Below are 25,423 nucleotides of genomic sequence, written 5' to 3'. Positions count from 1 at the left end.
CCACTAAAGGATTTAAACTACAATGACTCATGGCACTAACATGCCATTTGCAGCCACCACATTGTTCAGACTGCTTGTCTGTTATATATCTTCTCCCTACCCTGTGTCTTATAGCTATTTAGATTGTAACATTTGGGGCAATGACAAAGCTCTTACTGTATGTTTATACATTACCTAGCACAATGGCCCCCATTCTCAACTAGCCCTAGGCACTACCATAATACTGAAATCCCCGGCTGAGTGCATGGTGCAAGTCAGGAAGTGGGGGTTAAAAAGGTGGGCGTAAGCCAACTTTGGGCTCCCCTAATCCTGGGCCGGAAGTGTGCTGGGCTGCTTCTCTGGCATACATTAGAGTATTTAACCAGGAGGCATTGCATGCATGGTTACATCTCTTTGCTTTGGGCATGCGAAAAACACAAATGAGCTGACTGGTGGGAAACTTGTTCCTTTATGCACATTAACAAAAGTGTTCAGGGTATAGTGAGGGAAATACCTGAAACCAGGTTAGAAGTACACTTCCAACTCAGAAAAGAATCTTGATTTTCATTAATACATCTGTAGAAACCAATGGATAAACACATCTTGTTATCTGGCTTCTCAGATAGTAGACACTGGTTCATTAGCTTTAAAGCATATCAACTGGAGAACACTATTTATTCCATATAGAATAATGATCTACTTTCAGGGAATACAATATTGCACACGCAGGAATGAATTCATCCATTATTCACTGCTTAAAGACACACACTTACATAAGGGAGAGAAAGAGAAAAGGATGGAGACACTACATGGGTCCTACAAAGTAAAGTAAAGCCTAGGAACACATATCTGTAGCTATTACACAGCATACAGTTCAGTAACTACTGTATACATCAGATTAGTTTACATTACATGGATTTGTCACCCTGATGCTGTAGCCATATTTAAGAGATGGAGTAAAGATGCAGGACAAAAGTGTTCAGATCTTCTTTCTGGGTCCTAACATGGGGCTTTCTGTCTAGTGGAAAAACAAACTGTTGTGCTGATCTTAGAAGTGTATATCCATTGAGCTAGTTTAGATCTGTGCAGTAGGAGATAATTCCACAGACATGTTAACAGCCCCTTCAGATATACTGTGATGTTAATTGTACCAGCCTGCAATAGCTCTGCAGTGTTAAAGCTATATAGTTGACAATAAAAATATTATAAAAAAGATAGCTACTGCATGTTTAAAGTGTGTCTCAAAATTAAATATCTCAGCCATTAATTTTTCCTCCCAAATTACTAAAAAGCAACAGTCCACACTAAAGACTAACCGCTTGTAAAATTGGATTTTTAAAGATGAAGTCTTTTTTAAGCCAATGCTGGTCCAAAGAAGCATTAGAACAATTCTACTACGGAAAAAAGGCAGTTTAGCTAATTCACACTATAGAAAAAAAGGATTCATTCCAATCACATCAATGTTTCAGACGTGATTTAAAACAGCCAGGATATTAAGCCTCACAAAATATAGTCTACTGGATGATTCAGGACATTGGTAATGAGATATTGATCCTTTCACCGTCAGGTCATAGGTTCAAATTAGCTTAGGCTAGTAGTGAGTTTGGTTGTGCAAATTTAATCATGTTTAAAGTGAAACCCTAGTGCCACTTACTCTGGTCTGGTTTCGTTGGGGTAGGAAAAGGTGGCTTTAGGTTTGATTTTTGCCCAGCTTGGTGGTGGGGTGGTTCCCTGGCACAGATTACAGCCACCTGAAGGCTGCTCTAATTTGCACCCACCGCCATTGGCAACCACCAGCTGTTCTGACATACAGTACACAGGAACACACTGGCCACATCCCTACATTATTTGCAGGAATAAAGTCGGGGAGGGGGGGCGGGAGGGAGAACAGGGGCTATAGGAGCGACCAAGAGCTCTTGCCAGCTAGGCATTCCCAGATACAGAAGGACTCCTCCACTGGCCTAGTGCAGCTTTTCACTGGGCAACACACACACAACTAGCCTGATGGACTGAAGAATCTGTCCCTTACATTTTCAGAAACTCATAGGGTGGGGAGTAGAAGGAGGCTTTGACTGTCTCCTTCCCTCTTCACTCAGGGGAAGAGACACCAGTGCCCGTTAGGTCTTGTAGGCCTGACATTATATGAAATAGAGTTTTAAAGGGATGCCTCACATCAACCAGGACTGATACACACCAGCACCTGGCCAGTGGGCTGAGCAAGCAGCAATAGTGTGCAATGCAAAGCACAGCAACAAAGTGCCCCTAACATTCTCATTTTCACTATGCTGGAGCCCAGGAGGTCCAGATTCCGGATGCTTGTCTCACCAAGTACAAAGGCAGTTTGGAAAGGGAGGCGATTTTGGCGCTGCTGCTATGCCAAAAGCTATTTAGTGTTTCTTTGCAATTTCAGTGGAAACATGAATTTGCACATGTCACCAGCACTGTACATTTTTATACTGTTATATGAGAAACGTGTATGTCATTTGCTACAAGACCTAATGTGAACTGATTTGGTGGTTTCAGTACCACTTCCACTGCACAAGACTATATAGCAAGAGTCACCACCATAATTGACTGGCATTAGTTTGAACCCCTATAATTTACATGGTACCATAAAGGTGCACAATCTTCACCGCAGTCTCAGCTGAGAGACTAAAGAATTGATTTTGCTACTCCACCACAACTGCTCAGATCAGAATTGACACTTTGGTGATGCAGATGCTGTACCTGTTCTAGGATATAAAAGAGAATTTCATGACAGTAAGTGTGTCACCTTTCAGGAGTACTGCTCCTGACTCACAGTTGGAAGCCTGTGATAAAAGATAATCACAAGTGTACAGGGGAAGGAGATGTGCAGAATTAGTTACCTGTGTGCCTATGGGATATTTCTGGACACTAAGAGGATAGAATGACACATTATTGTGCTTCATTTCTCGCCTACCAGGCCATACATGTACAGTACAAGTGTCCGTGGTTTCTTCCTATACACTCACAGTTAAAATCCCCAGGGTTCAACAATATACACAAGGTGTATGAATTGACCTTTGTGTAATTAAGCTAATGTGAACAGTGATTTAAAAACTAAGCCAATACAATCATCACTGTGACACTCAAAGTAGGAAGCTAGTAACTGAAGTGTCATCTCTCTGCAGTTGGCTACTACACTGGGAAATGGGGAGACATCATCTTACTGGAAGTGGAAATAAAAACTATTGCTAGTAGATAGATCATGGTGTTTTTTGCTCTTTTCTGGATCATGGCTATTTCTTACATGCTCACTAAGAGCTCTAAAAGTAGTTTGTTACTTAAAATATTGATGTATGCAACTAAATGCACAAAGTCCAAAGTTATATTGGATCATGCTTTGGTATATTCAGGTAATCACTGCTATTAGCTATGAAAGAGATGCATTACATTAGTCAGTTGTAGTCTGTCCTTTTGCCAGTGCAAGCATGCTTCCCCAAGCACTGCATCCAGTCTAAATTTAAATGACTCCAGTGAGGGAGCTCCCACCAGGTCCCTTGGGAGCCTATTACACAGCCTGATAGGCTTACTGTTAGAAATGAGATGAAACAAAAAAAAATTCCTACTAGTTATACACCCTTGGAATGACCCTTCTCTGGATTTTGCACCAATAATGCTTTTACCCAAATTGGCATTAGGCCTTACTGCTGACACAGTTTTCCCTGCTTCCAGAGCAGGGGAAAACCCACCACAGCTGCTAACACTGTAAACATGAACATGAACAACAGCTCAGCTAAAACCTAGACTTCCCTAGCCTCCTCTAGGTTCATCATGCCTGTCCTGAGCTCAGCAGCCCACAGCACCCCCTGAAGGATTTTGCTCCTACCTTTCACTGGCAAGTACATCCATTCTTCCCCCCCCCGGAAGGTAAGAAGAGTCTTTCTGTGCAGAGCCATTCAAACTATCCTCCTGTTCCTTTGAAGTCTCTTCTTGAACTCAGCAAACACACTGTACTCAGCCTACTCTTTATATCTTCCAGCAAGGTTGGATCTGAGTCACATGGTCCTATCATGTGACACTCCCCCCACTTATGCCTTTCACCTGAGGAGGTGGGCTAACCCAAGTCCCTTAAAGGGCCAGCCCACTGTGTGACAGCATCCTTCATAAACTTGCAGACTCTGCGTCACCGTATCCCTCCTTTGGCTGAGCTACATACATTTGGTTCTTTTAATATTTCCTCCTTAATTCTATTTGCTCTTCTCTGTTTCTTTATATCTTGCTGATAGTGAAATGCCCAGAATTGTGCACAGTATTCTAGGTAGAGTCTTATCTGTTCTATTAAAAGAGGAACTATTCCCCCCTGTATCAAAACGGCATGTTTCTGCCAGCCCTAAAGAGCACTGGAGTTTATTGTCTAAGCTACCAGCCAGCATTTGAAGGTCATCTCAAGTTTCCTGGGTGCTAGCACACCTATATTCTTTTTTAACATAATGGTTTCCCATCTTTCTCCATTTCACTGCATATCTGCATGTTAAGTAGTTTTCCCTAGATGCATTAACTTGCATTTGTATAGGCTGAATTTATTTTTAATTCCTGTCCATTTTTCTAACCTCCCTTGGTTCCTTTGTATTATTTCTCTGTCCTCTGTGGTGTTTGCAACCCCTCCTAATTTACTATCATCTGCAAATTTAATTACCGTGCTATTTAGCTCTTCTTTCAGATCATGAATAAAAATGTTAAATAAAACTATGCCTTCATCAGATAATAATGCTTATGAAGTAGCTCCGAAGAGGTGAGTGGTAACACAATAGGATGGAAGCTCATCAAAAATTTCTGGTTGCATTGTTCAGCATTTGCCCAACTGATATGAGCAGATGCAATGAAAACACAAAATAACTTTATAGCTTCAAACCTAAATTATATTTATCTACAGCAGTGGTCATCAATAGGCAGACTGCAGGCCAAATCAAGACCGCCAGATGCTTCTGAATGGACCCTGAACTTTTTATTTACTTATTATTATTGTTATTTTTTATTATTATTATTTTCTCTGGAGTCTGGACCTTGACAAAAAATGATTGACTACCCCAGGCTACATGGTACACACACACAGGGCTGGTGTCACATCACAGTTAGTGCTGAGTCACACTATGGTGTCTATTCTAAATGAAAAAAATGTCAAATGTAGATACATGGTAAAATTCTCAAAAGTACCTAAGTCCCATTTTCAAAAGAGCATAGGAATTTAAGTGCATTGAAAATTTTACCAATCATGATTATTGCAGGTAACTCAGTCAGTAGCTACTGTGTTTTAGCAGTGCATATTGTATATGTTTGTCATTTAATAATAATTCATAAATAGGGCTCGAGTCTATAAAATGTTGTGCGTCTCCTGGGAGGTATTGACCATCCTCAGCTCCTTTTGACATCAGCAGGATCTGAGTGTGCTCAGCAGCTTGTAAGATCATGCCCATAGTTGTGATGAAGATATGTACAATATTTTTGTGCTTGTAGGAAAATGTATGAATTTAATTTATTTCTCTAGAGAATGTAGGTGAAGTAAAATCATCTTTCTCTGTCAGTGCTTTCCAACCCTTCTTTTCCTAGCCAATGAGGAGATGAATGTGAAAAACAAACTTGCATACAAAACCAGAGCAAGAAGTAGAAAGTGTTCCAATGACCAGATGAACAAGTTCCAAGGCTTTGTCCCAATTTTTTGTTCCAAGATATGTTCAGTTGATAGCAAAAGTCATTATCTGGTAACCTTTGACATTAATGTGTGCACAAAGAAAAGTCTTATTGTGATGTGGGAAAGAGGACTCAAGACTACTTGATGAACTTTTGGATAATTACTAGTTAACAGTAATGGAAACTTCCACAGCATGGGGTGAGATTTTGTTTGATTTCAAATTGCTCTAAAATAACATCTTCCTTTCTTTCTGTGCTAGTGATTAACATGTTAGTTGCTACTAAAAAAACAACTGAGCGAGCACCACACCACTGTGTTTGATTTTACTGTGTTTGATTTTGGTATTTTTGGTCTCTCCTGTGCATAGAATAGGAAACATTGAGGTAAATTCAAGTACTTCAGAACTATAAAACTTGAGAATAATTTGTTTCTTCTTCAGTTATAAAATTAGAGATTATAGAAGGTTAAGGAAGATCCTGAAGTCTCCTTTTCCCTTTCTTCTCTTGTTTCTTCACATCTCATCCTTATCACTTTGTCCCTTCTTTCCATTACCCGGATCCTACTCTGTTCTTTATAGGTCCTATACAGCACCCATCATCATGATATCCAAGTGTCTACCCTAGCTCCTTTTCTTTAACCTATGACAGACCCAAACCCCTAGCCTCCAAAAAGGCTCCTTACCCTTGGTGATCTTCTGACAGTGAGGAGGCAGTCTCTAGTCTCACAGATGCTCCACTGGACTGTGATTGGATGTTCTGTTCAATTCTTCGAAGCTTTTCAGTAGTTCTTCTGCTGGACTCTCATAGATACATGGATAACTTCCATTAAAGCTAATAATAGTCAGAAATTTCTTGAGTGTTGATCTGGCAACTGTTTCTGCCCCCATCTGAGTACAATAGGTGTTTATCACCTTAACTTAAGTGGGGGTAGGATTAGGCTCTAAATGCCAGAGATTATAATACCAGAAGGCCTGCGCCTGTTCTCATTGATGCCACTGGGATTTTAATGGTCTTGACTTCAATGGAAGCAGAGTCTGGCTGAAAAGAATTAAAAAGCCAACAAATATTATGATTTTTAAAGTTTATTGAAAATTAACAAATAATTTAAAATAGACTCATAGACTTTAAGGCCAGAAAGGACCACCATGACCACTGAGTCTGATCTCCTGCACATCGCAAGCCACAGACCCTCACCCACTTATCTCTATAATAGACCAATAACCTCTGTCTCAGTTGCTGAAGTCCTCAAATCATGATTATGTCACAACATAATAGGTAATATTCTCCTTTTGGTTATGCCAGGGCAACCCATTGAAGTCTGAGAGGAGAAAGTGAGAGGAGAATATGGCTCAGGGATGATAATACATTTCTCCACTGAGAAAATATGTAGCACTTTGGGGAAAACATAATACAAATGTTAAGAGTCAATGATTCAGGAGATTGAAATATTTCTCCTATAGGGCCTGCTTCCAAGTCCAGTGATGCTAGTGGAAATTGAAATTCTCCAAGTGACTTCAATGGGCATTGGAAAAAGCCCCTATTGAATCCAGGTCATAACACATTACCACAGGGTCCTGGCATAAATAAGCAGCATATTAAAGACTAAAACTAGCATAATTCAGGAAATACAGTTCTTGCCTTCCCTAGTGCAGACAGGATGGCCAACACATCTTATGGGAGATTTTTAACACAAGAGCTATTTCTTCTGTTGGCATGAATATTACAATTTTTCTTTATTATTCCTTGTGTTTCACGTATCATAATATGAATTACTCAGAAGACTCACACAACACCTTTCCGTAATAAACACCAATGGTAATAATGGAAAAAAACAACCCAGTGGCATAACTGTAAGAGAAGCATTATATCCCTTGTTGAAACATCTCTCAAAAAGTGCAGTACGCATTTTTATGTATATATCTTTTTCAACTGGAGGTTTTTTCTCTAATGTTATTAATATTGTGCCTGATTTCCCAGCACACTCCTTCAGTTTTCTTCTTTTCATGTGACATCTCCATTACTGGGGGTTTGCAACCATGGTAGCCCATTCTGTACCATCCTCTGCTATTCTGCAGCCCAGCATCTCCTGCAATTCTGGATGTCTGGCCTGTCCCCTTAAGGAGACAGATCAACGTTTTGGTACCACCTACTTTGGTCTGCTCCTGCTTGCTTCTCCTCCCTTGTACTTCCTTCCTGTGCTCTCTTACTAGTCTCCTTGCTAATTAGCTCATTAGCTGCCCAGCTCCAGTCTGATCTAGTAATCAGGAACTCCTGTCCTTAATCAGGCCCTCCCCACAGGCCTAACTGGTTAAACAGCAACCAGGTTGCTGCTTCCCAGGGCTCTGTTACAGGGGATCTGGCTCGGCAGACACAGGTGTGCCTGAATCAGGAGGTTTTTCAATCTCACCCTTCAGACATTTGGCCTGCTTTCACCTGAACTATTCATCAATAATACGAATGAAAGAGGCCTAAATACTTCACCAGGGCAACAGACCCTGCAGATTCATGGGACAGATGCCTTATTGCACGGTTGGCTGCAAAACCTACTCTGTGTTTCCACCCTTTCTTCTACTGGGGAAGGCAAGCCAGAAAATAAAATGAGAACCGGTGAGGGTAATACTGATAACCCCACATTGGGTGAGGAGACCTTGGTTTTCAGATCTAACAGAGTTGAAACTGGAGACTCTGCTCCAGTTTTCCTGGAGACTGGACATTCTCTCACCGTGTCCTCTTCTTCATCCAGGACCCGGATCACTAACACTTTGGTTATTGAGAGGGAAGCACTAGAAGGTCTGGGTCTATCCTCCAGAGTCATTAAGACGTTGCTTTATTCTAGGAGAGTACCGCTACTAAAGGTGTATTCCTCCTGCATCTGGTCCAGATGCAACCACTGGTGCCAAGTACACAGTGGAAATCCCAGAAATCCAGGAATTTCAACCATTTTGGATTTTCTCCAAGAAGGCATAGACAGAGATCTTCAGCTCAGTACCATTGTATGTCAGGAGTCCATTCTTAGTAGCGTGCTATTTGCTGGATCCTCGGGTTCCTTGGCTGACAAAACTCAGGTAGCCAGATTGCTTTGAGCAGTCCAGTTAGCCAGACTGGCAGTCAGGGTGTAGCACTGTCTTTCATTCTGGTGTCTCCTGCTGACAGTCACTCCACTGCTGCGGTGGTCTCCCTTCTCATAACTCAGCCTTCCAGCCACTCTTTCTGGGGTAACAGAAAGCCAAACATCAAACAGTCCAATGTCCTCCCAAGAGGGCCTTTGGTCCCAACTCTGGACTCATGCCACCTTGAGAGTGTGGTGGGGGAACCCAGCCCTTCCCACTACAATGAGTCCCAGGGACCCTGTAGCACAGCCCCACTCCTTGTTTTCCTGGCTCCTTCCTACCCAGCCTTTTTCAGGCCTTCTTCCCCACAGCTTCTCTAGGATGACCCTTTTTCAGGGCTAGGACTCTTAAGGCTGGGCCCTCTCCTGGGTTTTCTCATCACCACCTCCTATTACCAGAGAGTGACTGCAGACTCTCTCTCTCCCTGCAGCCCTTCTGCTCTCTATTTCCTGGCTTTATAATTACCACCCAGCCCTTCCTCAGCGATTCATCCCTCCCTCGTGATCAATTAAATCTAGCTTTCTCTCTTTTACAGGTATGTTAATTGGCTTCTTAGGCCCACATTAACTCATTGAGAGCGGGTATGTGGGGTATGCACCCCCTCATAGGGGCCTGCCACTAGTGTTCAGGATCTTAACAAGCCATGCCTTTGAGCTTTTGACATCAGTGTCAGCATTTTACTTATCCATTAAGATCTGTTTAACAGTGATCATGTCAGCCAGCTGAGTGTTAAACTGGCAGCCTTATCTATACACGAGCCTCACTGCACGTTTCACAAGGACAAGGCAGCAGTCAGGACACCAGAATCCTTTCTTCCTTAGATAAATTTCTTCTTCCATACGTCTTACCAAGAGGTTGTGCTTCCTTTGGTCTGTCCAAAAGCATCCAATTGAAAAGATGTGGCACACGTTAGAGGTCAGAAAAATCTTGAAAATTTATTTCAAGAGTACAGAATCCATGAGAAGACTGGACTCCCTATTCATGTCCTTTCATCCAGAATGCCAGGGACTGAGAGCTTCCAAGTCTTCCATTACTTAGACTAGGTATTGTGGAAACCTACAAAGCATGAGAGGTTCCTGTTCCAGAAGGGATCAAGACACACTTCACGAGATCCTTCGCAACCTCATGCAAGTTTATTCACTTTGGAAATTTGCAGTGTGGCCACTTGGTCTACAGGTAACACCTTCATTAAGCACTCTAAGGTGGATTGCTACAGATATTTATGAAAATTAAATTGAGAATTTACCAGTAAACTAGCCTGGATTAAATTATGCTTTATTTCAACAGGAATAAAAAGGTTCAGTTTTGGTGAATCTGTAAGTACTATACTAGATAATAATGGTCTAGATAATACTTAACTCTGCCTTGAGTGCAGGGGACTGGACTAGATAACTTATCAAGGTCCCTTCCAGTCCTGCAATTCTATGACTTTCTGTCCTCTGCAAAGATCTGCTTTGGCGGGAGAGTGATACAAACGGTGGCACAGAAATAATGTAGCCCTTTGAGCGAGTCTACAAAAAGAGGAAGTACTGCCCTCTCTTTCTTCCTACCAGACTTTTTCATAAATTGCCTTATATCTGTTCACTCCTCACTGAATCCCAGACATCCAGAACTGTGGGAGATGCTGGGCTGCAGAATGGAAAATGTCTTACTGATAATTTCCTTTCTGCTAGCAGCATCTCTCACATTTCTACCCAGCCTAGATGGCTCGTGAGCCAAAGGTCAGATGTTAAGTGAGATCATTACCATACACCCATCTTTCTTGGTCTAATGTGCATAGCCATTTCATTACCTCCAGAGCATTTGTTAATACTAATGTTATGCAAGTTTTACAGGTTTGGATTAACTCTTCTGGACACAAGTGGGAGCAGAGGGGGTATGGCCAGAGTGTGTGGTGGCAAAACATTGATCCATTTCTGTAAGCTGCAGAGTGGAGGGGAGCAGCATGGACATCCAGGATTCTGGGAAGTGCTGCTAAAAGAAGGGAAATTGTTGGTAAGAAATTTTCCACTCTCCTTGTGGATGAACAGTCCTTTTGATCCATCCAGGATACTACATAATCTATCCAAGTTCTTCAGTTTTACAGATGTGTAACTATTGATTTGAATGGAATTACACTACTATAAAACTGTAATAATGCAGTGATTCATCACATTCCAGGGCTAAGATTTTCAAACATATGAGCTTAAAGTTAGATTCCTCAATCTATATTTAGAATCCTGAATAAATGACCTGATTTTTCAAAAGTGTTGAGTGCCCATTGATTTAAGTTTACTGCTCTACACTTCAGGCCACTTTTTTAGGAATTTTAATATGGTTATTGGGGCCAAAATTAGGTTATTTTAAAAAAAAAAGTTTGCCTTTAACTTTATGAGAAATATACATATTTGAATCCCTTTAAAATTTAGAAAGAAATATACTTAAATTCATTTAAATTTATTTTCAAAGCTGTCTTATTTAGCAACATTTCTAAACATTAAATTTACCTCCTACCGCATCTATTCAGATGTACCTCATTGACTACCACTGTCTGCACAAGAAACAAAGCTTTTTGTAATCTATTTCTGCAGGAATAATTGCTGTGTAACAAACAGAAGACAACCCTTTATTACTTTGTTTCCAGTCGTCTTCCCATTTTGAGAAACTGTAGATGAAGCAAGAATTAATGAGCATGAACACTTAGAGTATTTTTCATTGATTTTCTTGTGATATCGGAGGTGGAGGTTCTCAAAAAAGTTTGCAAATAATGTGGTGTAACAGAAAGTTAATATTATTTTCAGGTCATCAGAATGCTAAGCAAAGAATAAAGGATTTTTTCCCTTTCCTCTGTCTGACCCCTCCCCCCCCCCACCATCTAACAAAAAACAAATAAACAAAAAAACAGTAAGAAAAATTTCTTAGCCTTTCAAAACCCTGGACCAGATTCTCACTTGGTGAAAAGCAGTGAATTCCCATTTGATTTACACTAGCTAAAAAGCTAGTTCTCTATTTGAACGTGCTGTGGCGTTAGCTTTCTCTGCCAGTGTTCAGCATCATTCCAAATGATTCTATGGAATTCTAATATAAATTCTGGTCATAAACAAAGAAAAAACAGATGGACAGAGAATATGATGAACAATTTGTGTCTGTACACATTTTTTCTCCTCTGTTAGCACCATTGAAATGCATGATTTTTTTTTTATCTTTAGACTTCAGTTTTGCATTTCTCTTCATCTTGGTTTCTAGATACATTGTAAAAATCTTTTCAGAATATTAAGGAAATTACATCTAAGTCTCACTTTTAATATGTGTTCCATGTTTGTAAATGTTCCTTCATACATCAGATGTGTTGCTTCCCACCAGGTAAACTACATCTTATTTTACCATGTCTGTCTTTGCACAACATTTAGTTCGCAGGCATAAATAACAGTGTGTTATATAAATAATTACATGCATGAAAGGTTGTAAAACACTGAAGATGTATTTGTACTTTTACTTACGAGAACATTTTAAAATGATTGCCTTGTTCAATGTGTGGGCTTTTTGTGTGTTGAATGGGGTACACACGCAGAACATTTTCCGAAGTTTTTTTTTTTTTCCTTTCCTTCAGGTCACACTAGCATTATAGTTAGCAAATTGATAAGGTTCCACTGTTAAGCTTTATTACTTGTGACATGAGCCTATGACACTTTATAAAAAGAAGTAATCCAGAACAATCTCTAGGTAATTAACACCTAGATAAACAAACATAAATTTCTATATTGCATTTATTTGGACTACCACTCAAATATGCGTGAACCATGCTTTTTTAATTAAAAGATAAATCTATGTGACACTTAGCCTCAAACTTAATTATTCAGCATAGTATAATAAAAAATAGAGCCCATTAAATGTGTCTTGCTCTGTATTTCTGTATTAACAGCAAACCAGTTCACTCTGGGATCATTTAAATTTTCTACCTCCTCTTTTCCTATGATTTCCCTGTTCGTTGAGACTCTTTAAAAAAAAAAACAAACAAAAAAACCAAAATACGTTTAGCAACACCAACAGGTGAGGAGCTGCAGAACTCTTCACAATCCCTTTGTTTAGTGCTCAGCTGGATTACACTTTTAATATTACATTACACTATAGTTTTACCTTCCCCTTGCCCCCCCGCCCAACCTTCCCCATGGAAACATACTTCCACTTTGGTAGATCATGCCAAGCAGTGATACGCAGAAATGAAAAACACAATACTTAAGAATAATTTCACTGGGATCGTGCTTACAATACACAAGGTGAGATTTTTATAATATACTGTTACAATACAGATGTTAAACAGATAAGGGAAATATTCAATTCCCAAATTACAATAGACGAAGGGGTTATAGTCCTTATAAAAGTTTCAACAAGAAACATTGTCTTAAAGCTGAGAGCAGCTTTCTGATGTTAGGTAGAAAGATTCTTGTCAAAACATTCACCATCTGCGTATGAAGGCTGCTGATCAGCTGGGCTAACAAAAAATCGTTACAAATTGCCTTTTTTTGAGACAACAGTATTTAACTCTTTCAGACATTCTGTTTCCCGTGGAACAGCTTGGCTGGTGTTGCCATGTTTTGTGGTACAAGGCCTCATGGTGGTTCTTTTCCATGGTTCCTAAAGAATATGCGAACCATTTAATCATAGGATTCTATTATGCATATTGGATAATAAAGGAGATTGTGTTTGTGAACATTTCCATCGAGGTGCAGAGAAACTGTTTCTGTTCAATATATCAGGATCCACGTTTTCATTAAACGTCTGTTGAACCTGAAAGAAGGCTTGAAAATCTTTGGAGGAAAAAAATGGTTTGTTTTCCCTGGCTCCTGGATACAGTGACCTCTTGATATGACAGCACCCCTGGAGCAAGGCAGAGTAGAATTCATATACTGAAGCAAATAGATCCTGCCTTTGCATTTTTACATACTATACTTCCCAGATAAGATAGTGGGTTACATCAGGAAAGGTTGTGAGAAACCCCAAAACATATATTAGTCAATTTGATGAACTTCTTGAATTTGAACCCAAATTTGATCTACTATAAATGCAATTTTTCCTAATTACATGTAGCTTTTCATTTTTCTCTTAAATGGTACTAGTCACATGATTTGTCATGGCAATATTTGCATTCCGCCCATTAAACTGAAAAGTCAATTCCTAGATGTAACTTTCAACAACTGATTAACTCTGAATTTTCTCATTGCTAGTCTTCTGTTCTTAACACCGCTAGGTAATTTTGTAAATTAGCTCTACTGGACTCACACGCACAAGGATTGGAGAATCAGCTCAGCTCAGCTCCAGTATGACATTATTAGCAGAGTGTGAGTGGTTTCATCTAATTCTGTTAAAATTTCCCATTGTTGTTTCCTTCTCAGTTTTCCTGTGCAAGGCTCCCCTCTCCCCCTACTTTCTGCACTTTAGAAGTATTTAGTCTGCTTTGGTGCATCCATTTATTGATACGAGTTAATTATTGTTACTCTTTTCAATGAGTGTCAGTCAAGAACTTCAGATCCTTTAATGTAGTTGCTTCCAAGTATGAAAATCAAACATATACAGGAAGAATAATGATGCATCCGGTAGAATATGAGGGCTCTTGCACTTGCAAATTTCTTTAAAATGTAGGCAATTTTCTTTACATGCACCATTACAATAAACCTCACAATTTTCTAAAGCCAAGTATATGATCTATACAAACAAATGTGTTTTTAACATGAAACATGACTATATACATTACAGTATATGATACACACTTTAAACACTTTAAAATCAATGCTTGATAGACCCCAAGGCTTTTTCTGTAGTACATAATTAGTATTATATAAAACAATTATTACTACATGCTAAAACAGATTTCCACAGTCTTTCAATTAGTCACAATATATAATATATCTATATCTATATACTGTTTATAGATTTGTTCTGATTAATAAGTGGACTGAGCACACACACCCAGCATAGTACACTCCAGTAACTGCCTAACAACAGTGAATTTACTGACATTATTTTTTAATATCTGACAAAGCTGCAGAAAGTAATGTTTTAAGTGTTCCTAATAAACATATGCAAGTAGGAAAACTTTTTTCAGAGGTAGAGGTTTTATTGCGTAAAACACTGGATAAAACTGTACTGCTTCAAAGACAATTTTTATTCTAACAGCAGAAAGAAAACAGTCATTGCTGAAAAAACAACTTTTAATACTTCTATACCAGAATAAAGTTCTGTCAACTGATGTATTATAATAATAAATAATGACCAAGAATAAACTTTAAATACAAAGTTTTCTAATTGTTACAAGCATAGCAACAAAATCCTCTACTCTATTATTCTCAGATTTCCTCCAAGATAGAAATTTTTCTTTGTGTAGGAATGTAGACAGTATTATGACCAGTATCACAGACTACAGAAGTTACAGAGAAAAAACTTGACATGTTTAGATATGAGAAGCATGATGATATTCAGAAACTGACAATGCATCACTGCTGCTGTCACTTGTTTGTATTACAAGTTACAAATGTTCTGGAAAAAAGGTCTATGTCAGAGGGGAAAATAGGGACAGTAGCACCGGACCAAATGGAATCAACACACACATCACAAAGAACGGGAGATGTTTCCAGTGTCACAAACAGAATTATTGCCTGTCGTATCTGAAAATGCTCAGAAGACACAAAAGAATACTGAAAGAGCTCAAAAAGTGCAAGAAATGGAATGTGGGCTTTTTTGTTTTTTGTTTTTTTTTGTTTTGTTTTGATGTTTTTTTTTTTTGCTAAGATATTGAAGGCGGCGCAAACACACAAAAGCAAGCGACTGACACAGTCACCAAACACAGTAGTGCAGTTAAAATCCTAAAGCTTACTACAGTCAGAAAGTTTTCAATAACATTTCAATCCTTTATCTAGGATCATAGAAACAGTTGCATTAAGTTTATCAACTCGATTTAAGTAAGGCAGTGAGAACTATTCTAGAAAAACAAGAAAAGCAGCTTGCTCTGTGCCAGATGGGTCCAAGTTACACAGTGACCTCATTTAAACTGAAACTTCAGTTGGATGACATCCTTTCCGACAGCATATGCAAACCGTATTCCTTATTAGCCTGAGATTTTTTTTTTCCAGTCTCAGGGTAGCGCTAAGAATTTTATTTACATTGATTGCAGTTTAGTATTTTTTGTAAACTGCTTTAGGCAGAGCTGAAGTTTTAAGGCCCTGGGGTTTTACTCTGTGCTCCCAGCCTGCAAAGAAATATTGACTTTTTTTTTTTTAAGTCTGGATGATTTTGTTTTAGAAGAAGTTAATACTTCTCTACTATCATAATAAACAGATAAACAGCACCGATTTTGCTTCTATCAAAGGAAGTACATTAAAAGGCTAATTTTTATGCCATTCAAGCAGATTTAAGAATAAACCATTACCTATTATTCTTACTTTTTGTTTTTATTGTGTGTTTCATTGTAGTCTCTCAAAAGCTTCCTATATGGCAAAGAACTTAATAAATTTGGAGGATCCAATCAGTAGAAAAGCTAAAATCTTCAAAAATATAGAACACATTTGTTTTACAAAAACAAAGAAATATTAGCAAAAACACTTTTCTTCATTAGAGACAAAGAGCAGGATGTTTGGATTCATATTTTAGGTCAAGCTACTTTATAAGAGCTTTCTCCAGAAGAAACTCCTGCACTATGTCTGTAACACTTATAAAACCTAACAAATGAAAACTAACCATGACTGGGGAATCCTTCATTCAAGTAAAAAAAGAAAGAAAAGAAAAGAAAGAAAAAGAAATCAACCCGCTAGTTAATAATATTCTGTTTCTCACCAGCACCTTCTACAGATAAGGTTGACTAGTTTCACTAAACAATGTTTTTTATATATTGTACTTCTACTTTTACAGCAACCTACTTCTTCATCAACAAGAAAGAAACGAATAAAAGAATTTCCCTCAATACTGAAAGTTGATCTAAAAAAAAAAAATGGAATTACACAACCAATCTGCAATCACACATTGGTCTTCAGATTCTTTCTAACCATTGATTCATTTGGCTGTATATTAAAAAAAAAAGAAAATGTAATATCACAATCCTTTCCAATATAGGTCAGTACTGACCCCAGCTTACGGGCCGTCTAAGATTTCTCCTATAGTGCAGTTGCAACACCACTTGAATTGATTTTCTCTGCAATGACAGCTCCAGTCAGACTGGCACCATGGCAGTCTACCAACACATCTCATTACTATGCTAGGCAAATGACAGCAGCTGGTGTCATATTATAAAGGTGTTTTCAACAATGAAAACACAGCCCCTCAATCTTCAAGGCAACACTAAATCATTTAGACGGTATCATTTTTCTGTTAAGAGCATTATTTTTGGACAAAGACCACTTTGAAGTTTGAAATCGCTCTGCTTTTTAAATAACTAATGACCTCCCAACATTTTAAAATCACTTTATTATCCCACCTACATTGTTTGGAAGTACTTGTTGCCAGGTAACAGTTTAGCAGCCATTTTCAAGGGCTGGGAATTATTTTTTTCTTTTTGTAATATATACGTATATATATATATATTTAAATGTTTTAAACATCCTGTACACCACTGGGAATTTGTACGCAATTCTTTTCCTTGGAATGCAGTTATCAAACTCTTACCCAAATGCATACCTAAGAACTGTGTAAAATAATATTGCAATATACAGATTGATTTGTTCAGCTGCATTACTCTTGAGCCTTGCTGCCCTCCTCTGTTAGCTCTGCTGAGCTCCCAGGTTTGACAGCTGCAGGTTCCTCTAAATTCCCAGAAGCCTCAGAGTCAACTCTGGAGCGCTTGAACCTGCGATCTGGATACTGGCTGTTGTCAAAAGGCATGCGATGGACACAAAGAACATGGGTCTTCAGATTTCCCTTCTGAGAGGCACTGTATGGGCAGTATCTGCACTGGAAAGGCCTGTGACCTGCGTGACAGACAAAAGTCTGGTTAGTTTTTCTCATATTTACATTTTCACTGCAAGCCAGTTCTTTGCAAAGTGTAACAAAGAAATACTGCTATAAGGAAGTGCTGCATGCATTGAGCAACAATAAGAAATTCATAGTTCTTTTGTTGAGTTCTATTCATACAAACTGTATTGTTAAAAATTCTTTTTCTGGGACATTAAAGAAAACTAAGCCATCCCCTCTCCCTCAGTTAACATAATTGTTAAGCATTCACTCTGTGATCCAGTCTGAACACTTGCAAATAAAGTTAACCATATAATAGATTCTTTTATATTTGTTGATTATCTAGAGCAATGCACGATGACAATGTGCAGACCACACCCTAATAAACATATTTTGTCTTTGAGTGGGTTTCTGAGGATAACATTGTATGTTTCATTTTATGCACATGGAGTTGTTGTGTTGTTTTGTGTTTTTGTGGATGGATAGCAATAATGGATTGAGATAAGCAAGGCCTCAAGCCTGCAAATACTTACACATATGTGTAACTTTACTGCAGTGAGTAACTACTACTCGTGAGTAACATTATGCAGGTGCATGAGTGTTTGCTGGATGGAGGCTCAAAACTATAGCTAACTTAAAAATAAAATATCCAGTCTAGATTAGAAAAGGAATGTTACTGCGCAGAACCTGATGTATGCTTGTGTATGAAATAATGACTAAAAAAAAAAGGCATGAATGAAACACAGCTCTTTTTAGTCAGTCTTGCAATGTGCTTTATATTATTTTTCATATTATTGTGACTTTGAATCTTGGTGCTGTATCTGGTATTGGAGGTTATGTTTCAGCAATCACATTTCAACCTATGCTGGGAAGTTGTTGATGTGTTTTACTGGAACTTTATGAGCTTTGTCTCTCAAATTAACTTAAACCAGGACCATCTGAGGTCAAATGCGCTTAGCTTGCTTTAATTTGCTCAAATAAATGAATAAATAAATGTGCCAGACCATCTACATAAATCCAGGACAAGTGAAAAACAATATCCAATATCCACATTAGAAGAGCACTTTTCCCCCTCTCCTGTTTCTAGACGACATACTACATAGGACCAGAAGGAGGAGGAGGAAAGTACCGTAGGTGTGAAAGCATTGCAGTGCACACTGTGTGGGAAGAGGCCAAGAGTGCCTAACTCGATAAATGTCACAGGCAGGTGAGCTGTGGCCAATCATCATTTAGGTGTTATCAGGTTAGTTTTACATAGGTAAGTGGAAGATGGGTAGCCTGGTCAGATGTTATTCCCATTAGAGAAAGAGGTCTGAAGTGACACCGGGGTTATACTGGTGGTGTTCTGGATGGTGGGTTGTCAGGAAAACTCACTCCCTGTGAGAGATGTCATCAGTTGAACTAGAGTGCTTGGACCCCTAAAACAACCCACTATTTTTAACGGAAAAAGTGGGAATTAGCACCTGAAGACTGAGTCCACACAGAAGATTCTAGCTGCTCCTCAGGAGGAGGGAAGTGTTGTGCCCAGAACACAGCCCCGTGGGCATGTTTCCTCAAGCGAGGGTACGACATTTGTGCATGGAGGAGATGCTTGCCCATCATCAATGAACTGATGTCAGTTGTGTTAGGACAGAATCCTGCTCCAGAATACAAATATTTACACTGGCCCAAATGGATCCATAGGACACAGTAAGTTGGTTTCTACCTAAGTCTCAGACTTGAAGCACTGAAGGTTCTTCTGCTCCTCAGACAGGGCAGGTGAAGGGAAATTTTCCAGACAAGGTACTCAGGGAAAAGAGATGAAACCCAGAAATTATTAGTCTTAACAAGGGCAAATTTCCAAGGAAAATTTAATCTTGGGAAAAGTAATAGGGAACATAGTGAACACAATTAGGAATGGTAGTTATAGAAATAGGAATGGTCAGGAATTTCACAGAGGAATTTCAGCAGGAGGACTAGAAACAGTGGTCAAGGAAGAGATTACAAGACCTATTCAATGCATTTCAGGATCAGTCCCTTAAATCCAAAGGCCTATACGTTCATAACTGCACTCACAACATGTTTGAAAGTATCAGTTATATTCTTCCACAATCCACTTTTGTGCACAGAAAATGGGTACAAAACTGAATGGGTATAAAGAAGGAGATTTCACTGAAAATATGATTGGCATAGTTTTGGAAATTCTAAGCTAGATTGCAAAACTCAGAAGAAAGGTCCAATAAAATCATTCCGTTTCACAATTATCCCTTCAATTCATAGAAGGAAACATCGCACCTTGGAAAGGGATCTCAGTAATAATGTATGAGTTTGGTTTATTTTATCCTGGGTAGGGTGTTTGTAGTTTTGATTTTAAAAATTCCTTTGTTTGTTCATCTGGTGGTTTATGCTGAGGATCACAGTACATGTATTTTAAACTGAAGGCAGAATCTATAATGAAAATCCTGGAACCGTCATTTGCTGATAATAAGTAATATGTTGATTGATTGATATATATATATAACACACACACAGCGCTTTTCATCTCAGGATCTCAAAGCATATAGAGACGTAGGTAAGTATTATTACTCTCTGCTACAGATGAGGAAACTAATTTACAGAGAGATTAAGTGACTTGCCCAAGGTCACATGGGAAGTTCTTTGCAGTCAAGAATCAAATGCATATTTCCTGACACCAAGTTCCTTGATATCACCATAAGATTACACTATGTGCCTGTTGTCAGATTCCTTTATGGAAATGATGTCATCCTATCTGATTAAAAGGACCACTGGAATTTATACACTGACAAAATGTTTGTCACAAAATGCATGTAAAACAAATTCTTCCTATAGTGAATAAATTAGCCATTACTGCATTGTAGTGAATTTATATTTTAGGATATATAGTAGCTGTAAATACAAGTGAAAACATCAGTATAATGAAGTCTTTATATATTATTAAAGCTAATTTGCTATAAACAAACAGTCTAGTCTCTGTGAAGGTTTCATATAAGAACACTTAAAATTGCATGGACTAATACTGTCATAATGGGGGCCTCATCCAAAACCCATTAAAGTCAACGAGAGTCTTTAAATTGTCTTCAGTGGGCTTTGGGTCAGACCAATGTATAACAGTGTTACCGGTTTCCTTACCTGCTGTTTAGAGAAGCTTACCTTTCTTTCCCCTAACATACTTTTATTCATCCATCCCTTACATTTTAACTGATTTAAAGCATTGCAAACAGATACCAAATTTATATTTCTGCAAGCTTCAGTTTGTATATTACAAACACACACAAAAAAAAGTATGTTAAATGAACATTATTAAGGTTGCAAAGTCAAGCAGTCAAAAAGTTGGGAAATGCCAGAATTAGTGTTGCCTTTGCAACCTTCATTCAGGCCCCTTGCATGTCTGCATTACAATACAGTCTTTAACAACATGATCACATACTATTTTTTCCACAGGAACTCTGCCTCAGTCAGTGCACTGAAGGGATGGTGCTCACTTAATAAGCAGCTATTCAGTATTTTGTTTTATCTTCACTGCTCAGTGTCCAGCCCTAGGCCTCTTTCGTGGCACACTTTTCAAACCCTGCTCTGAAGACTGAATTATTAATTTTCTTCACGGTCCTCATCACTACAGTATCTGAGTGTATCACAAATATGAATGAATCAACACCCCTGTGAGTTGAGGGAGTGGTCATATTCTCATTTTACAGATGGGGAATTGAGGCACAAAGAGATTAAGGTCAAAAATATCAACTGATTTTGGGTGCCCAATTTGAGACACCTAGGACCTGACTTTTCAGGATGCTTAGCTTTATATAGCGTTTCACATGTTCAAAGAACAGCTTCCTTTGACTTCAGAGTGTGTAGCACTTCCGCAGACCAGACCCCAATGTCTCTCATCAGGCACCCAATTAGCAACAACTTGTTGAGAAAACTGGTTTAAGTGACTTGCCTAGAATGACACAGGAGCTCTGTGGCACAGGCAGGGATAGAAACTAGTTCCTCCTAGGCAACAATCAACTGCCTTAACCATGAGATCTCCTCCTGCAATCCCCAGCCTCATTCACTATATACCTTCCAACTTCTGCAACAAATGAGGCTGGAGTCCTATAGACAACAGCCTCCTATTCATCCCTGATTCATCCCCAAAGCAGCTCCAGCCTGTACATTGAATGAGGCAGGGATCCTGTGGAAAAAATTGTATGTGATCATGTAATTAAAGACTGTATCATAATGCATATGCACATGGTTGTAAAAGCAACCTTAATTCTGGCATTTCATAACTTTTTAGTGTTTGACTTTGCAACCCTAATAAATCCCTTTATTTTAAAAAGCAAAATAAATTAAAAAAACCCAGAAATTCTATCATGTAGCATTGTGAAGCAACACCATTAGAGTTGGACACTTTAGATCTACCACACAGACCTCTGCCACTTGAGCTAACAGAATAACTGACAGCAGTAGTAGGTTGACACCCTCTGTGTGGACCAGCATTTAGAGAGGGATGGATACTTTGACAGCAGGTTTCTTAGATATTTTTTGACCTCAGAGGAATGGTGAGACTCAGGAATCTTATGTTCCAGTTCAGGCTCTAAAATGGAGTGTGATATAGTGGGATTCTTCTGCTCATTCCCTTTCTTCATGACCCTTTCTGCTCTGCCCCTCCAACCTGTCCCTTGTCCTAGTGCTCTCTTCCTTACTTCTCGTTCCTCATCCCAGCTCTATTTCTTCATCTAGCCAGTCCCAGTCTCCACACAGCAGGCTTCTCATCCCAGTCTCCTTAGCCAGCAAATCCTAGTCTCACCCCTCCTGACTCACCATCCCTGTCCCAGTTTCCCCTACTCCTAGTCCCAGGCTCAGTTCTTCCTGATTCTGAGTCCTTATCAAATCTATCTCCATCCCCCTTCACCTCTTTACTTCTCATCCCACTGGTTCTCAATCCCAGTCTCCTTGCCCAATGAGTGTTAGTCTCCCCCTCTGGCTCCTCATCCAATTTTCGTCCCCTCACACTGGCTCAGTCCCCGACCGCATTTCATTCCCTGGCCCCACTATCCTTGCCCAACCAGTTGCAGTCCACCTTTTTCAGATCCTAATCTCAACCTCCTTGCCTAACTAGTCACAATCCCCCCTGGATCCCAGTCCCAGTCTCCTTGTCCAGATAGTCCCAGTCTCCCTCCAATTCAATTCCCAGTTGCTTCCACCAGCTTCCAGTCCTGGTTTCTGCCCCTTCTGTCCCACAGGCTCCTTGTTCCAGTCTACTTCCCCCTCTAACCCCACCACGGGTCTGACTTTGGTTCCATTCTGGGTGGGAGCATGCCCAGTGTGGCCAGAATCTTTTGTAGAACTTAACTGCTGAAAACTAAGAAGTCTCTGCTGAGCATGTGCAAATCATGATTTTTAAAAGGCGTAGAACATTGTCAAATTACGGCAGATTTACACAGGACGGCAAAAGGCATGCCCCTGATACAAAGGCCACCCACTGCCAAATTTCAAATCCCAGCTCCAAAGCAAGGGGGGTCCCAGAGCTTTTCAAAAAAAAGGTCACCACTTTTTTTTTTAACCCGGGCAAAACAATTTATTTTCCTTAGCCTTGCTCTCAGAAATGGCTGAACTGGTTTGGTTGAAATTTTCCAAAATATTCCACCTGAAGCAGACACCTAGAATGGAGGAATTCAGCCCAAATGGTTAAAGGCTTGGCACGTTATAAGCAACTGCAAACAGGGTCTTATAATAGGAAGTATAGGCAGCATTAATAACAAACAACACACTAGCCCTGCCTACAAAATGTGATGTCATTTATCAGTTCTTTGGGGGTATTAGCTTGACCATAAGTACTGATGATTAAAAATAGTAATACCAATTCATACACTGATCCATTAAAGTGATATTTAAACAAAGAATTCACAAAGCATGGAGAAAAACAGCCCTTAATATTTGTAAAAAAACCTCATTCCATTCAGTATCACAAAAGGTTCAAAACTGTGCAATTGTACATGAGGAACATAATTTATTAATTCAACAAAATTTAACAAATAAGACCATATAAAATAGACCTAAATGGATTCTGTTCAACGTTGTCTTTTTTTCTATTGCTTACTTTTTGAGGCCATCAAAATTTCACATCACTGCCATATGAAAAGTAAGTACACAATAAGTTAATTTGTATTGTCACAATACAGTACAACTGTGGTAAAGAGCACATTCATTTTTAATCCAGTATGAATAATATATAAATATGTATACAGAGTGAGGGTCAAAGGAAAGCAAGAGGAACATTGTTTACAGCAGAAGTAGTACAAAAACCAGAGATTATTCTTACTTGCAAAGATAACAATATCTGCAATTTGCTTGTAACTAAGGGACACAGGAAAATGCCCATTTCTCTTGGATAACCCATCCATTAATTACAGCTCAAAACTTGTTGTGGGCAGCAGGTTCTTAAAATAACCCTTCCTAGATAAGTTGGCAATAAATTTATAATGTTTTATCTAGTGGTGGTTGGTGGGTTCTTTCTTTGCAAGTTATAGGTCATATATATTCTACCTTCTATATATCTTCCCATAAAATTATTTGAAAGCCCTTTAAGAAAAAGAACCCTGCCTGATGGTTCAGAAGATAATATGTAATGCATTGTGTTGCAGTGTGGGAGAATCAGGTTAGAGGCAGGCCAGCATGGAGAGCAAATTATGGAGTATCCTTCTGAGATATGAAGGAGGAGTGGGGGGACACTATATTGCTTACATCTCAAACAACCTGGCGGTAGAGTAGCACACTACATTGTTTGCACTTCAGTGACTGAAGACCTTTCAACATTGTGAACTGAGAGCAGAGATTGTAAAGCGATGGAGCTACAAAAGAAAAACAGGAAGGATCGACTATAATAGGAGTAATGGTGTCTGGAAGCAGTTGTGGAAGATGCAGAGTGCCCTCAGAGGTGACGAGTACCCTCAGAACCCACTGAGGCCAATGGGAGTTGACAGCACTCAGAACCTTGTAGGTCCAAGCCTAGAAGTAGAGAAAGCATTAAGGCCAAGATCCTCAAAGGTATTTAGGTGTCTAACTCCCATTGAAATTGATTTCAATGAGAGTTAGGCATCTAAATACCTTGAGGATTTGGGCGTAGGACTCAGACTTGAGCTGTCCCAGTTTGTGTCTCTGCCCTAGGAAGAATACAGAGCTTGGACAGGATGAACATTCTGGTCTTGAAAAAGAACTAGCAAATATAAAGAAAAAAATCCAACCCTTTAGATTCTTCTGCCTTTTAAACAAATATGCTGCTTTGTTAATTTAGGTTTTGAGAAAAAAAAGTTTGTTTTGTTTTGTTTCAAATGTATGATCTGATATGTTGCTTTGTGACATGTCCTGTCAGCCTGCATCAGTCACATCGTGTTAGGTTTCATAACATGGCATGACTGATGCAGCCCAACATGGTGCCTCAATGGAATGGAATTTGAAAATGCAGGTTCTGAGAAAGGCACAGATCTCAAAGTAGGTTTTTATGACCATATAGGGGCAACAACGTCTACAGCTGGAACTGAGGGTTTGTTAGTGGGTTGTTAGGGATTCAAATGTTTGCCAAACCCATTTTCCATTGGTATAGCTTTAAAATCAACCTGTGCCACGGTCGCACATAAAAACCTCAATGTCAGTATAGTGTCATCAGGTTACTGACTGTACTCTGTACACCGCTGATCGTTGCTAATTTACCAACTTCAATATGGATCTATTATTTAAGATTCACACAAACAGGAGAGTGAGAGAAAAGAGATGAATGCTGAAGT

General features: G+C 39.1%; 1 protein-coding gene across 8 annotated transcripts in view; it reads right to left on the bottom strand.

Annotated features, from left to right (window-relative positions):
• Window positions 1–12,982: 12,982 nt before the first annotated feature.
• ZNF536 (zinc finger protein 536) overlaps window positions 12,983–25,423 on the bottom strand; it is a 402,112-nt gene continuing 389,671 nt past the window's right edge. For all 8 annotated transcript variants that reach the window (XM_043526140.1, XM_043526139.1, XM_043526141.1 and 5 more), the window contains one exon: window positions 12,983–17,674. In XM_043526140.1, the coding sequence (XP_043382075.1) occupies window positions 17,439–17,674 (236 nt within the window). In that variant the 3' untranslated portion in view covers window positions 12,983–17,438. The remainder of the gene's footprint in view (window positions 17,675–25,423) is intronic.

The sequence above is a fragment of the Chelonia mydas genome, chromosome 12, assembly GCF_015237465.2.
Source record: "Chelonia mydas isolate rCheMyd1 chromosome 12, rCheMyd1.pri.v2, whole genome shotgun sequence".
NCBI lineage: Eukaryota > Metazoa > Chordata > Testudines > Cheloniidae > Chelonia > Chelonia mydas.
The sequence above is the reverse complement of the archived record's forward strand: the minus strand, read 5'-3'. Positions and strand labels throughout refer to the sequence as shown.